We start from the raw sequence: 15,949 nt of genomic DNA, 5'->3' as shown, positions 1-15,949 counted from the left end.
AGCAATAAGAATATAAGTACTCTTTAGTAAGTAATTTAGAAATTTCTTGAATAAGGCGGTGCTTAACCTGCGCAGAGGGATTTCTATCACCAATTGCAGCTCTGGAGGTAGAGCAAACTGGCAGGCTCTTCAGTTTTAACTTGTAGATCTAAAGTTAACAGAAATAACTAACCCTGTAGTAGTTAAATCTTCATCTCTTGACTTCCTGGTGTCTCATCTTCTGTGTGTCTATCCTTTTGTTTGTAATCTCTTTAGAGCAAGAACCCTACATTTCTCAATTAAAATGCAGCTGTGCTGTTTTATATACAAAAAGAAACAACAATATGAAACTGTAAAAAAATAAAAGACAGTTTACTGGTATAGACAGATGTACTTCATTTCTCCATGAAAAAGTCTTCCAGTTTATAATTCTGTTAAAAACAGCTTTGTTTTGATTTGATTAATAAATGAAACATTGATCTTTATTACATAATAAACGTTGAGACTGGCAGTTAGTTGAGCCTAAATCATAGGCTGAAAACCAAGTCAGAAGGTCAAAATGAACACCCAGCAACATGAATGAAGTTTTGCAAAACAATGCACTAAACACAGGACATCTGCAAAAGACTTTGTTTGCAAAATAGGGAAGTTTCTGCAACATGCTAATTACCCCTCATACTAAGACAACCTCCATATTTAAGCAACTGTAAAGAAACCACATTCAGATCATGGCAACAAAGAAATTAAAAATTAAATCCTACTGCAACAAAATTATTCTATATGTCAAAGGAGACACCAAGTTTCAACATAACTTGCTAAGAGACGACACCACCCATTACATTAGTGAACTCTCCTCAACTAAAAAGATGCCCTCAAACTGCTGAGTCCAAAGACAGATGAAATATGAACAGATGTGTACTAGTCACAGATGACTACTTTTAAATTTCATTCTTCAAAGACTGTCGTTTTTGCACTTTAAGAAGCAAATTAGAGATGTGGCTAGCTCAAAGGAATATTAAGAATATTCTGCTAATACTGAAAAATATTCTCTCCTCTCACCCCCAAATTCTATTACTAGAGACATGAGACTTAAAACAGGGATAGCTATTAGTCATTCATCCACTTCACCTGCTTATGGCTCATTTGAAGAGATCAGAAAGACAGGACATTCTTGTTGTTAAGAAACTAGATTGGGACTCAGGAGGTCTAGGTTTAATTCCTGGCTCTGCCACAAAATCTCTATTTGAATAAGTCAGTCTGTGTGTCAGTTTTCTGATCTGTAAAATGGAGATAATATTCTTCTCTCACAGCCTTTGTCTGTCTTGCCTAAAGTATACTGAACTATCTGGCACAAGGACTGTCTGTTACTATTCGTTTATAAATTGCATAGCACAGTCAATTTTGGTGGAGACCTTTAGGACAGGGGTGGGCAAATTTTTTGGCCTGAGGGCCACATCGGGGTTCCGAAACTGTATGGAGGGCCAGGTAGGAAAGGCTGTGCCTCCCCAAAAAGCCTAGCCCCCACCTCCTATCTGCCCCCTCCCACTTCCCACCCCCTGACTGCCCCCCTCAGAATCCCCAACCCATCCAACCCCCCCATCTCCTTGTCCCCTGCCCCCTCCCGGGACCCCCCACCCCTAACCGCCCCCCGGGAGCCCACCCCCTATCCAACCGCCCCCCATCCCGCTCCCTGTCTCCTGACTGCCCCGACCCCTATCAGGCCCCCCAGGACTCCCACGCCTATCCAACCACCCCCTGCTCCCTGTCCCCTGACTGCCCCCCAGGACCTTCTAGCAGCCACGCCGCTTGGCCGGAGCCAGCCATGCCACTGCGCGGCCTGGCAGGAGCTCGCAGCCCCGCTGCCCAGAGCACTGGCGGCACGGCGAGCTGAGGCCACGGGGGAGAGGGGACAGCAGGGGAGGGGCCGGGGGCTAGCCTCCGCAGCCAGGAGCTCAAGGGCTGGGCAGGGCAGGGCAGGACAGGACAGTCCCACGGACCAGATGTGGCCCGCAGGCCATAATTTGCCCACCTCTGCTTTAGGAACTACTAGTTAATTATAACAATCAGCTGTTGTTGGAATAATTAAGTAACACAACTGTAGTTAGTGTTTATGACTTCATTTAGACATAAAACAAATCCTATTTTCATGCAAACGCAGTTCGAATTAAACCATCATAAAAAATAAGGCTGAAGATCTGTTCAACTTCACATAGGAAGTCTCTGATGCAGCAGAGCCCATGACTGATTCCCATCTTGCTCTTATCACTAAGTAGACCACGCTCCTCACTTTAGAAGATAAATTGAGTTGTCAAATTAGAGAGTCATATTTTGATGTTCTCTTTTCCCCATGAAACAATATAGCCAAAACATTTGTTTTTAAATTGCGTATTTTTTCCCAAATATTTTTTATCCACAGTCAACCTATCTTTGGAGGTTTACAATTTTAGACTTCAAAATAATTGAAAAATATGTACACAATGCCTAGTCAAAAAACTTCTGCTCCTTTCATTCATTGAATATATGACAGAGGTTGGCCAAAAAATTTTTTTTATTGTTATTCTTCCTGTAAACACACAGCATTCTTACCCTGTGATTTCCTCATGTCTTTTGTGGCTAAAGCACGATTTCCATGCTGAACACTGGTAAAATCAGGGTTGGTCACATTGTTAACTCTCAGCTCTTGCCCCACCGACTTCCGACCATAAGTATTTTCCCCAGATCCTCCATTGACATTGTAGCCACCTGGGAAAAAATTGGTTTGAAATCAGAATGTTATTGCCTTGTCTATTTAGTAGCGCGTTATACCTATGTAATAAAGTGTTTCAATTTTATTCATAATTAAAACTGGAAACCTTTTAATTATTTTAATTTGTTATTTGGCTTGATTTTAGACTTTCATATGCAAAAGCGTTTGTTTAGGCCCGTTGAGTTTCTGGGTCCCTTGTTCAGATTAAAGGGACACTATCAATTTGAATTTTTTTTTTTTAACTCTAATTTCAAAGAGTTCAATTTTCAAAATAATACATATGTTTGATTTGTTTTAAATACCTTTAAAAGATTAAGGGTGTTTTGCTCTTATTTATACTTAGAGAGGTCTTCAGGGTGGACTTAGGGCCCACCCATCCTCTATGCACATGCCCACCTGTTCCTTGCTGCCTGCTTATTTCCAATTCCAGATCTGCTGCTGCTATTAACAGGTAAACATTATCTTGTACACTCTGGGAAATGGTGAAAAAAACTGAGAGGAAGTTCTCTAGTTTCAGTTATAAAGATGTTAGGGGTCATTTGTAACAATAGCCAGTAAAAAAATTCCAGGTAAAAATGCAATTTTTCGAATTGACAATGTCCCTTTTAAGCATGTGTCAACAAATATCCTCACTCACACATGGTGTACTAACAAGTCTATTATTTGGAAAAACATTTTTAAATATGAAACAGTCTATTCCGGGGTTCTCAAATTGGGGGTCATGACCCCTCAGGGGGTCACAAGGTAATGTGGGGGTCACAAGCTGTCAGCCTCCACCCCCAAACACAGCTTCACGTCCAGCATTTATAACAGCATTAAATATTTTTTAAGTGTTTTTAATTTGTATGGGGGGGGTCGCACTCAGAGGCTTACTTGTGAAGGGGGTCACCAACAAAAATTTGAGAACCACTGGTCCATTCTAAGTGCACAATGTATACTTAAACTGGGAACACTACCACTAACAGTAAAATACAATCTAAAATGCTGTCATTGCCTTAAATTCTAAAACCCTTTTTGAACTAACACATTTTTCCCTAATGGATCATGTTCCTTAAAAGCCTGCACATTTCTAGGCTATACAAGCCCTGGAAGTTAATTAGATGCTGATTCACTATTGACCAGCCAACCCAGAAGAAAGGATGGTCTCTTGTACATGACCTTCCCAATGTCCTGCAGCGCCTCTTCATAGTACTCCACAGCCCAGTGGTGTTCATACTATCCTATGGTGACAGCCAAATGTCACTGCCATCCTGAAAGAACCAGTTCTCTGAGAATTTACATAGTGAATAGAAGAAACCATCTGCTCCATCATGTTTGCTGCAGCACTTTGTGTGCTGGACTTCCCTCTGCCCATCTTTCCACAGGATTGCCAATTTGTACACGGCAAAGAATAGTCTATTGGGCCTTCACAATCCTTTGGCTGACTGGCAAGAACTCAAACTCTAAACTCAAACATGGAAAGAAAGTTTCAAGCCATGCAGGCAGCCTTTTAAAATTTCTTCCCTACCTGACCCCTACAGTTAGCCAGGGAAGAACTCATCGTGTCAAAAAAAATCTAAATCACCAATGGTCGCTAGGCCCTCTCTCAGCAACACCACTTCCAAAAGCCAAACCGCCTAAGAAATATGACTATTACGTAGACCATCTTCTAGCAGCCATAGCAGCTGCTTGGAACAGGGCTGTCTTTTAAGGCGGCAGGAATTAGGAAATTTAAAAACTGAAGTCCAAATGATGTTGAGATACAGTGGGCCCAAAGAGCAATTATAAAGCTTCTCTCCAAAAGCAGCGAATCTGAGATGTTAATAGAAATTTCACCATTCCCTCAGGACCCCACAAAATTCTGTACAGAGTCCTATAACATCCTTACTTTGAAACTATGTACAGTATATTATGTAATTAACTGGAAAATTATAGTAAAGGATAATCTTTTATGTATTTTTATTTGATCTGCAACATTTCTCCCACATTTTTTTTTGCTCAAACAGAAAGCATATAGGTCATCAAGGCCTTTTTGCCACAAGTAAAGCAACACTCTACTCTGGTGGAGTTTCCTTGTTTGGTGAAGGCAGTTTTAAGAGAAATAACAGATACAAAACCTGCAGATGTATCTCCACTGGATTTATGGCTCATTACAACAATCTGTAAACTACTAACCCTCCTTTGTCCTATGGCTCTAGAGATGTTAACTGCTCACTTCACCTTGAATGGTCTCTTTCACCATAGGTTAACTCCTTATCTGTCCCCCCTTCTATTTAGCTGTGACACTGCATACCTTCCCCAGATCTGAATAAGAGCTGTGTACAAGCTTGAAAGTTTGTCTCTTTCACCAACAAAAGTTGATCTAATAAGAGATATTACCTTGTCTGTCTAATATCCTGGGACCAACATGGCTACAACACCACTTCTTTTAATTGTTATGTTTATAATATATTTTATGGTTAAAGGACAGAATACCACACTAAAATTCAAGACTAAACGCATGTAATTTAATTGAAGGTGTCAGGTAACATTTGAATTCACACTAAACCGAAGCCACATTTAAATATGCACTTTCCAAAATATCCACGTTGTCATACAGATAAGGAGGAACGGCACATGGAGCTGCTGGGGGGGGGGGGGTTTGTTACACAGACTGGGGTTCAGAAGGACTAGTGGGGGGGGGAAGACTGGAGCGGGGGCACAGGAGCTAGTGGGGTGACAGTATTGAGTCTGGGGCTGAAGGAGAGTGGGGGTGCAGGGACACACGGGGACAGGGGTGGAGGGGTGGCTGAGTGGGGGTGCAGGAACACATGGGACGGGGGCAGATGTGCCGGACTGAATGGGAGAGGCTAGGGGCCAACCAGGGCTCACCGACTCCCTTACACCCCTCCCCCCCCCCCAAAAAAACAAAACAAAACACTGTTCCATTCGTCTCCCACACACACCCAACAACCCTCCAAGTTCACACCCAGGTTCCTTCCCAGCAATTATTTCCCGCTCCCTCAGCTCCTCTGTTACCCCTGACTCCCCCAAGCCTTTGCACTGCTTCTGAGGGGTACAGGAAATATGTTCCTGTACTGTAGTTTAAATGAATTATTACTCAACGTTCTATGTTAATATGCCTAGTAAGGAATCTATTTGTCAAAAAATATTTCCTGAATCTTTTTTGTCATCTGTATTGTTACAGACATACTTGCTGACAGGTATTTTGAAATAAATTACCAAAATAATTGACACTCGTGTGATTATATTGTGTTATTTTGATAAATAAAAGATGTAGAATTTTACAATATTGTGCACATAATTTGTAATATTTTGGTGCAGAATTCCACCAGGAGTAATTCAATATGTTAATATTACAGTGTTGTTCATTTTAGCAGAAACATGCAGACAACATTGTGTGCAATGGTGGAAACTGAGGCAATATACAGGGGGATAGCTGGCTCTTGTGAAAGGTTGTGGAATGAACTTCCAGTACCCTCACAATCAAATTTAATGTTACCTGCCTACAACAGGGAGGAAAAGAGGAAATGTACTCTCCCCTCCTTGCAAAACACCACCTCCTGGACTGTTGCTCAAGAGCGGTGTAACCTCTCAAATCTCTTGTTACGGGGTTGAACGTTCCACCAATGGCAGTCCAATCATCACTACTGAGTCAAAATTGTGAATGAAGAGAAAATCTATTTGTGACAATTATCTGTCTACAGGCTATTAGCCTGACTATTCCCTGGACAAAACATGACAACTTATTCTGATCAGGTTAAATATACATGTCCTAGTTCACACACAAGCAGCCACAAGTACCTGGACCTTTATAAGCAGACTCAGTGGAGAGAAGTCTGTAACGTAGACATACTCAAAAACACCACTAGTGCAAAGACCAGAGCAAAAAACAAAGCTAGACAGTAGTACGGATTTCTTGTCATCATAAAATGCAAGTTTCTTTAGTGGATAAGATAAAAATTGAGATATCCTCTCTCCTAGAACTGGAAGGGACCTTGAAAGGTCATCGAGTCCAGCCCCCTGCCTTCACTAGCAGGACCAAGTACTGATTTTTGCCCCAGATCCCTAAGTGGCCCCCTCAAGGATTGAACTCACAACCCTGGGTTTAGCAGGCCAATGCTCAAACCACTGAGCTATCCCTCCCCCCCAATGCGGAGGTATTGTATCCTTTAAGTCTACTAGAATTAAATACACTGATTTTGGTAATCAGGCTTGGGAAGTATTTGGTCATTTCCACAGTACAGACTTTCCGCAATGAAAACAGCAAAACTGATTTTTCAGAACTTGGGGGGGGGGGGGGGGGGGGGGAGGAGATCATGGACTTTTCTAACTCAGACCCTTTCCTACTAGGGAATTTTTAGTGCACACAGCAGAGTCTACACATGCTAGTTACTGCACAACACTGGTGGGTTTTAGAATTCAAACTACTCTAGTGCACATTGCTGTGCTGTGTAGACAAGCTGTTAGAATCTAGAGAACTTTCCCAACCAGAAAATAGCTATAAAGTTGAAGTAGACAATGTCACTTTCAGAGATATATATATATATATACATATATACACACACACACACACACACACACCAATTTTATAATAAAGGTAAGCAGAGGCAGAAAAGTTAAACAATTGCTCAAGATTACAGCGAGCAGCAAAGTACAGACTAGATCCCAGAAGTAAATTCCAAATCCACTGCTATGATCACTAGAAAAATAGTGATTAATATAAATAGGATATCGCCATTAATTTTTATAATTTATCTCCTAGAACTGGAAGGGACCTCAAAAGGTCATCATGTCCAGCCCCCTACCTTCACTAGCAGGACCAAATACTGATTTTGCCCCAGATCCCTAGGTGGCCCCCTCAAGGATTGAACTCACAACCCTGGGTTTAGCAGGCCAATGCTCAAACCACTGAGCTATCCCTCCCCCCCAAACATTCCCATAACAGATCAGACCTATGGTCCATCTAGTTCAGTAACCTACTACCAACAGCAACCAGTAGCAGGTATTTCAGAGGAAGGTGCCAGAAAGCCATAGCAGACAATTATGGAATAACAGGACCACAGCAAAGTTTCTTTCTAATCAGTCAATTAATATCTGTTTTTTTATTTTATATAATGTAACTCTGGATTTTCTCATTATCCATATAAAATGTCTAATCTTTTTTGAATCCTGTTATGTTTTAGACTCAGTGATATCTTGTGGCAATGCGTTCCACAGATTAACTATGCTTTATGTAAAGACAATCCCTTTTATCAGTTTTAAGTTTTCTGCCTTTTCAAGGTCTTTTTGGATATCCCCTAGTGCTTTACACATGAAACAGCAATCCATATACCTTTTTCTTCATTCTGTATGTCAGTGTGGACTCTGATATCATCGTGTCTTTGTCGAGACACCACAGCTGAATTTGAGGGTTGTAATCCATAGGAGGCAGAGCTGCCCCGGTCTCTGGATGCAGGGTATTTTAAATTGTCTTGGTCAGCTGATGCACTGTCAGTTCTACAAAAAGAAAATTATTTTTATGTAAGAGTACACTAAAAGAGGAATTCACATTTATGAACACAACTCACATTTAAAAACAATCCAATAATTTTCTTAGAAAGAAAAATAAAGTTACACTGTATACCCTAGCTACTTTTAGAAGAAGCAAGCACCTTAAACTTGTGCCTTGAATCAGAACTGAGTAAGCACAGTAACAGAACATAAAGGTAATGAATGTGTTCTAGTGTGTTAATGCCCTGCTGTAAGAACTACCTGGTCAAGTGCTCAGACTTGGATGGACTGTGTGACTGCATGGACTGTTAGATCTTGATCAATTTGGCAAGAAAGAAGGAAGGGATGGACAAAAAGAGAAAAGTAGATTGATCTCTCTCTGTCACGCACTCTCTCTCTCTCTCTCTCACACACACACCCCCCCCAAAGAGAAAAGCAGATTGATCTCTCTCTCTGTCACACACACACACACACACACTCACTCTCTCTCTCTCTAGTTAACTGTGGAGGAACTTAAATCTGCTCCAAGGTAATTCCTCCTTGTAAGTAGGTATATTGTTCGTGATGAGCTGCGTAATACTGAGATGAGATTTAAAGGGAAAGTGACTGTGGGAGAGTTAAAGCTGCAAAGTAAGAGTTGTTACCCTTTTCAAGGGTCAGGAAATTACAAATGACTTTTCAGGCAATTCCTTTGCAGTATGAAGTGTAAATTGTGATGTCTCAGAATTCGAGATTTTAAAAACCAAATCATAATAAGACTATCACACTAACACGTCTCAAAATAATTATACAATATGAATTTCTACCAAATAGTTTCAGTACCTCTCAAGTACAGTGCAAAAGTATAGCAGTAAGTTTAACGTTAGGAAGTTATTTAGCACACAAGGTAACTACATAACAAGAAACTGGGGGAAAACTATAAAGGTGCATTACTTTCATTAAGTGTGTTGGATATACTTTATAAACTTATTTAACATGACTTAATGAAAAAAAAAGTGTGGGGCGGTGACAAACCGAAACCTCAACATTCATTTTCTCCCCATATGTACCAAGCGAATTTGACTTTGAATGCTGTAAAATTTAATGGATATGCAAAACCAATAACTTCAGAATATTTAAGTCCACTATCTTAAGTTATTAAGACCAGACTCTTTTAAATGCTTCCTTATAAGTAGCATTGGAGGTTTTAGGTTAAATCCAGTAAAACTATATCCAACAAAAATGATTTTTATACAACACACTGAATGATACCAGAGTTTACGTTGCTGAAAATTATTCACAGAGGGGGCTGTTCAGCAAGTCCTAACGATCTCCCATACTCATTATGAGCACGGCTTTGGAGCTGTGCTCCAGCTCCGCTCCAGCTCCAGGCAAAAACCTGCAGATCCACTGCTCCGGAGCTGCTCCACACTCCAGCTCCGGGCTCTGCTCCAAAGCCCTGATTATGAGCTTTGTTTATATTTAATAAATCAAGAAAAAAAAATGATAGTCTAATTCTTCTACTCTTAAATATAACCCCCCCAAAAAATCAGAAGAGAAAAATACTACAAATCCTCAATGGTCTTCCAATAAAAACAAAACAAAAAAGTTCACTGTGGTAAGAGCCAAGAGGCAAATACAAAACAGTGGAATTAAATACACTTTGCAGGCAAAAAGGTTACCAAACCAAGAAATATTAAAAGACTTATTTCTTCAACCATTTCTTAAAGACCTGGTGCTCTCAAAGATCAGCTTCCCAATCTACAAAACAGAATAACAATCCTGAGGGTTAGTGCTTGTCAAGCACTTTGCATGTGAAAAACCACTAAAAATATTACTGGGGATTAAAAAAAAAAAAAGAATATATCTGTTTTCCTGAATTCCCCAATGCCCACCCCAAATTACAATTTTGTCCCCAGTCTACAGACTCAAGTAGATAAATGTCCCAATTAATACTTTCATATTAAAGTATATTGCAATACTGCAATAAAGACAGATGTCCCTTAGGCCCAAATCCTGATCCAGCAGGGAAAGCCTGAATAAAAGACTTTGCTCAAGAGAACTAACTGGGGGCTGTGAAGATGTCCACACAACTGGACTACAGTCACTACTACAGCATAAGGTATTAAGTAGCAAATTAAGCCCATTTTGTGCCACATGTATCTGTATCATACTTCAACTCCACTTACATGGCCCATGCACATTTTCTCCCTCCAGGGTGAACTGCAGAAATTTCTAGTTCATGCTCAGGGAGATGGAGAATGTCCCATATAGGGTCTCTGCCGTCTCAGCCACCCAATGCAACAGAGCAGCAGATTTTCAATTGCTATGAGCTTAAACGCCCAAAAGTTTCATAACAGTTGGCTCCTCGGATAAGCATGGCCTTCCAGTACAGTAACTCCTCACATAACATTGTAGTTACGTTCCTGAAAAGTGTGACTTTATGCGAAACGATGTTAAGCGAATCCAATTTCCCAATAAGAATTAATGTAAATGGGGGGGGGGGGGGTTGGGTTCCAGGGAAATTTTTTTTGCCAGACAAAACACATTAAAACTTGTACTGTATATGTATATAAACAATTTTCAACAAACAGTTTAATATTGTACACAGCAATGAATGATTGTGAAGCTTGGTTGAGGTGGTGGAGTAAGGGAATGCCTTGCTGCTAAATGATGAACTAGCACTCGGCTGAGCCCTCATGGGTTAATACACTGTTGTTAATGTAGCCTCACACTCTACAAGGCAGCATGGACTGAGGTAGGAGGGAGGAAACACAATAGATGCAGGGCAGTAGCTGCAAACACTTCCCTGCAAAAACTGAACATGATGATGAGCCCATGCGATCCAGCTGGAGTACACCGCCCCCTCCTCCTGACAGCACATGCAGAGCTGCACAGGTGCTGACTTTCCAAAGTGCTGGGGGGTGCAAGCATGAGTGAGAGAGAGTGACGTGCATTGCCCCTTTAAGTACACTGACATCACTTCAAGTTTGTTGCCCTTTTAAACAGATCAGCCAGTTCAGACAGGAAGCAACAGCTTCCAGCAAGCTCCCTCCGTTCTGTCCCGTAGCCCTGTCCCCCTCCTCCGCTTTGTGGAGAGGGGGTATGGGGTGGGGGGGGGCAGGAGCAGGGGCACATACTAATATCAGCACCCCTCTCCCCCCATTCCCCAGCAAGTAGGAAGCTCCCGGGAGCAGCTCCAAGGCAGAGGGCAGGGCAGGAGCAGCACAGCAGTTGGGGGAGGGCCACCTGAACTGCTGCTGGGCAGCTGCCAAGCCACATAATTTACAGGGAATTTAGGGGAGCTGATGGAGGGAGGGGCTGCAGCCCCCCCCCCCCCCCCCCGGTTCTAATCCCCACAATGAGGGGCTGCTCTTCCAGAGAATCCTGCAAAGCAGTGGACAAAGCAGGCAGCTGCCAAACGACTTTATAAGGGAGCATTGCGCAACTTTAAACAAGCTTGTTCCCTAATAGATCAGCAACGAAACAACATTAACTGGGACAATCAACAAAACTTAGTTCAGTAAAGCATTAATTGACTTGGCACATTTAAACTCTGGGGTTTTTTGTACGTCAGTTGGCCTGAGAATTGCACATGTTCTTGACTAACCTCACTTCCTGAAATGTTGCCTTCTTTTTTAAAGGTGTTTTAGAATCTTTTTATTGTGGTGAAGCCTACATGCTCTACAAACCTTTGAGAAGTAATGCTTTGAGAAGTATTATGTACTAGTGTGGTTCTGTGTTTGGGAGCAGAGTCTTGCAAACTAACAGAATCAAGAGATGCTGGGCAGCCTGGCATAACAGCCCATCAGCTGCAGAAGGAAGAGTGGCATTGTGTTTAAATAAAAAAGCTGTTTTGCCCCCACGCATCTTTCTCAAGCAGGCATTATCATCTCTTTTAAAAAGTCTGCGCCTCTCCTTTGCAATCAACATGCTCATTTCAAACAACCATCAATTTCTGATCCTCTCTCAGCAGGCACAAAAGGGCCACTTCAATACAAGTTATTGGTTTCCTGAGAAAAGACTTAATGATTCAACTATGACCGGTCGTGCTTTGAAGATGGACTCTCACACTGAAGCAAGCTTGGAATAAGAAAATTTATGCAAAAAGCAATTTTCTTAGCAGTCATTTCAGTATTACCTTGTTATTTATTCAAAAATGTGTGTTTACGTAACAGTCACACAGCCCATATTTTCTTTTTGATTTGATCTTATCAGAGTTCCATCTGTGACATCATAATATGTCACTATGGAAATTCAGCCTCTATATTTCACTGAAGGAACAAACAGCAAGATGACTGCTGAAATCATGGCTTATGCATGCTTATCCAGATATGTTTGTACAATTACTGGTAAACACTAAGAAGAAAATCATAAAAATAAACCTATTTTCAATCATTCAAAGTTTAAAAGCTTCTTTCTATATTAGAGTACATGTATTTTGGAGAGAGTGCTAAACTATTTTACCCACTTTGTAAGTATCAATATAAAGTGTGTTATGGTTTTAAATACAGAACCTTTTCAGTGACTTGCATTTAAAAGGCATACTTCCCTGACCTGTCTGCCCATTTCCTCTTTTATGATGCAATAAAACTGTGCCATCAAACATCAAGCAAATTAGATATACGAAACTTGTATTCTTGCCTTTCTAAACTCATGCCTGTATTTTAAGATGGCACTTTTCTTGTTCATAAAGTAATATTTCTATTTTGACTAGACTGTGCCAGGCAGATAAGTTTGAGTAATGAACATAACATGCCATCTCAAAGTCTTGTGGAATGCCGATTTTACATCAGTCACATATTTTGACATGACCTCATAAGAGAACACACACAGGCACGCGCACACACACACAGTGTGCTGACCAAACCATTATGCAGTGGTGCCAGTAGACCAGCTCAGTCACAAATACAAGATGAGATGTCAGAATAAAAATTGTGCAGTTGGAATGAGAAGTGAGCAACCAAATGAAGGTGGATAACCATAACTATCCATAAGGTGTTTGATGTACTTCCACAGGGCAGTGCCAATTAAATACTTTTAAGTTTTTGTTTCTATATGATAAACTCATGACTAGAGAATAGACAAAGAACACAGAGTATTATGGATAGAAGATGCACTATCAGGTAACAGAAGAGAAGCAAATCAGCATAATTGCCTACTGAGCAATTTTCTTGCCCATAGCGTGATTGTTTTTGTGCTGCACTTTTGTATTGGGAAGCTCACATTCACAAAGCAACATTCTGAACTCTCTTTCCCCACCTATCGAAAAAAAGAGCAGTCCAGTTTATTAAACACTCAAATAGTCACTGTATGTTCGCAAAAGTTACTGTACTCACGTTCTAACACACAAGTAAGGAGACAGGCAGAAATCTCTTTGGAAAAGGAGTTCATTTCATTGCCTGCCAGAAGTAGTCATTATGTCCTGACTGCACAAATTTATGATTGAAGGAATACATCATCCTGTGAAGGATCAGAGGGTCAGTGACCTTACAAATAGATTTGTTTCTTCCCTCCTAGATGAATATATTGATTATAGTTCCAAGTCAGTAAAAATAACCTGTCATCGTAGTTGAGTGGAGATACCACTTATACATTTTTAGGACAGCCAGAAGGGTTTAAGATTTCTATGGCCTTGTCTACACAGAGGAAATTCACTGGCATGGCCACTCCAGATTAACTATTCTGCTATAATTTAGCTATCCCAGAGTAACTGCCCTCTGTGGACATTACTCTGGAATAAAAGTGATTTTATAGCAGATTAGTTATTCTGGAATAGCCTTGCTGGTCAAGTGTTCCATGCAGACAAACCCCAGTACTTACGGGCCCAAAGTAGCAGGGTGGATTGATTTAAATCTCCAACCGGAAGGCCTCAATTTAAATCATCAATTTTAAGCAACTTTTCCATTTGTACTTCAGTTATTTTCTAAAGAAAGGTGCATTCTGACTGGTTGATATAACCATTAAAACATGTTGATTTACAACTAAATAGAGCCATTACACTAGATTTGGTACATCTTTTTGCACTATAACTAAGGCTGCATGTCTGTCACAGAGGTCACGGATTCCGTGACTTTCCATGACCTCCGTGACTTTTGCAGTGGCCGGTGCAGCTAGCTCAGGGGTTGCCCGAGCACTCAGGCAGCCCCTGGGCCAGCAGCAACAGCAGTCTGGGTGTGCGAGCAGGCTCAGGGCCAGGTCAGGGGGTTGGGGTGTGGAGCAATGCTTACCTCAGGGGAGGTGGGGGGCTCTCCAGAAGCAGCCAGCATGTCCCTGCAGCTCCTAGGCAGAGGGGCCAGGGGGCTCTGCACACTGCCCCTGCTTGCAGGCACCGCCCCCACAGCTCCCATTGGCTGTAGTTCCCAGCCAATGGGAGCTGCAGAGCCGGAGTTCATGGCGGGGACAGCGCACGGAGCTCCCCTGAACTTCCTTTCCCCTAGGAGCTGCAGGGACATGACGGCCACTTCCAGAGAGCTGCGCGGAGCCAGGTAGAGAGCCTGCCAGTCCCTCCAACCCCCCATCCCCCAGCACCAGTGGGGTGCCAGGCCATGCGCTGCTGCCGCCCAGTCCACCCCAGCGCCAACTGCGCTCCTGGATCCCCCCGCTGGATCCCCGGCACAGCCCGCCCCCTCACAGCACCCGCCCTGTCCCAGCCCATGTCCCCCCACCGCACCCCCGCTATGCCCGGCCCAAGTTTCAGTTAGGGATATATAGTACAATGAATTTTTGTTTACGGACCGTGACCTGTCCATGACTTTTGCTAAAAATGCCCGTGACTAAAACGTAACCTTAAACTATAGCATTTATTTAAACTATTAAAAGTTTAATATTTTCAGATTCTTATTAATTGTACATTTTTAATATATTAGAAAATGGTGACTATATTGCTTATTTACTAGATAATGAACTTTCTGCTCATGATTTGTGTCCGGATGCATTAGAACGGTAACTAGAATTTAATTAAACACACAAAACAGCATATAAATTGTTTTAAACAAAACAAGCCCTTAATACAGTACATGACCTATTGTGCCACATTCATAAAGCTTGACACCAAGTTACATGTTTTTCCCCTGATTCTTTTTTTATTTAGAAAAGCAGCCTTTAACATAGTTTGTCATAGAGGCTCATGGATTCAGCCTACTTATTTTCTATTTTAATGTTTTGAGAGATTATAATAAATTTAGGCCTAAAACAGATTTGGGACTAAATTCAGAGTTCATTTTAAACAGGCTTACTTTTTAAAAGAAAAAAAAATATTTGTTTTTAGTGGTTTTTTTTTTTTTTAGTCAGATTTGTACCCACCCTGCAAGGTAGGCATTCTGTCCAGAGGAAATGAATTATTAAAATATTCACTCTTAGCAGAGATTTTACAACCTGCAGCACAGGTGAATGACTGACTGAACATCTAGCATGTTCATTGGTTTGAATTAGCCAAGAGACTATCAATGCTTAATATTCTTCACACACTCTCTGGCATCCTGCCATTCAAACTCAATCCTCTATAACTACCCACCCACAATGGTGCTAGCCCTAGGTTTATGTGATCCTGGTCAGTTTCACACTGTGCCAACAAAAATGACAAAACCACTACTGTGCTAGAGGACAGGGTGGTCCGCCAAACTGCTTGGGGTCAACAAGACACAAATGAAGGGTAGAAAGGAGTACGGATAACAGATGAGGTGACAACAACAACTGACCTTTTTGATAATATCTACATGTTGACAATTCAAGATGGAAACACTGAAGGAGCAGAGGAGTTATACATCCATC

The 15,949-nt window shown here is 41.5% G+C and overlaps 1 protein-coding gene across 1 annotated transcript in view; it reads right to left on the bottom strand.

The window, feature by feature from the left end:
* SMG1 (SMG1 nonsense mediated mRNA decay associated PI3K related kinase) overlaps positions 1-15,949 on the bottom strand; it is a 117,536-nt gene that overhangs the window by 93,529 nt on the left and 8,058 nt on the right. Inside the window, exons 2-3 of the mRNA XM_065412819.1 lie at positions 8,040-8,203; positions 2,566-2,721 (exon numbers count right to left, since the gene is read on the bottom strand). Of these exons, the coding sequence (XP_065268891.1) occupies positions 2,566-2,721; positions 8,040-8,203 (320 nt within the window). The remainder of the gene's footprint in view (positions 1-2,565; positions 2,722-8,039; positions 8,204-15,949) is intronic.

Source organism: Emys orbicularis, chromosome 10 (assembly GCF_028017835.1).
Source record: "Emys orbicularis isolate rEmyOrb1 chromosome 10, rEmyOrb1.hap1, whole genome shotgun sequence".
NCBI classification, from domain to species: Eukaryota; Metazoa; Chordata; order Testudines; family Emydidae; genus Emys; species Emys orbicularis.
This window is presented reverse-complemented; position numbering and strand designations above follow the sequence as displayed.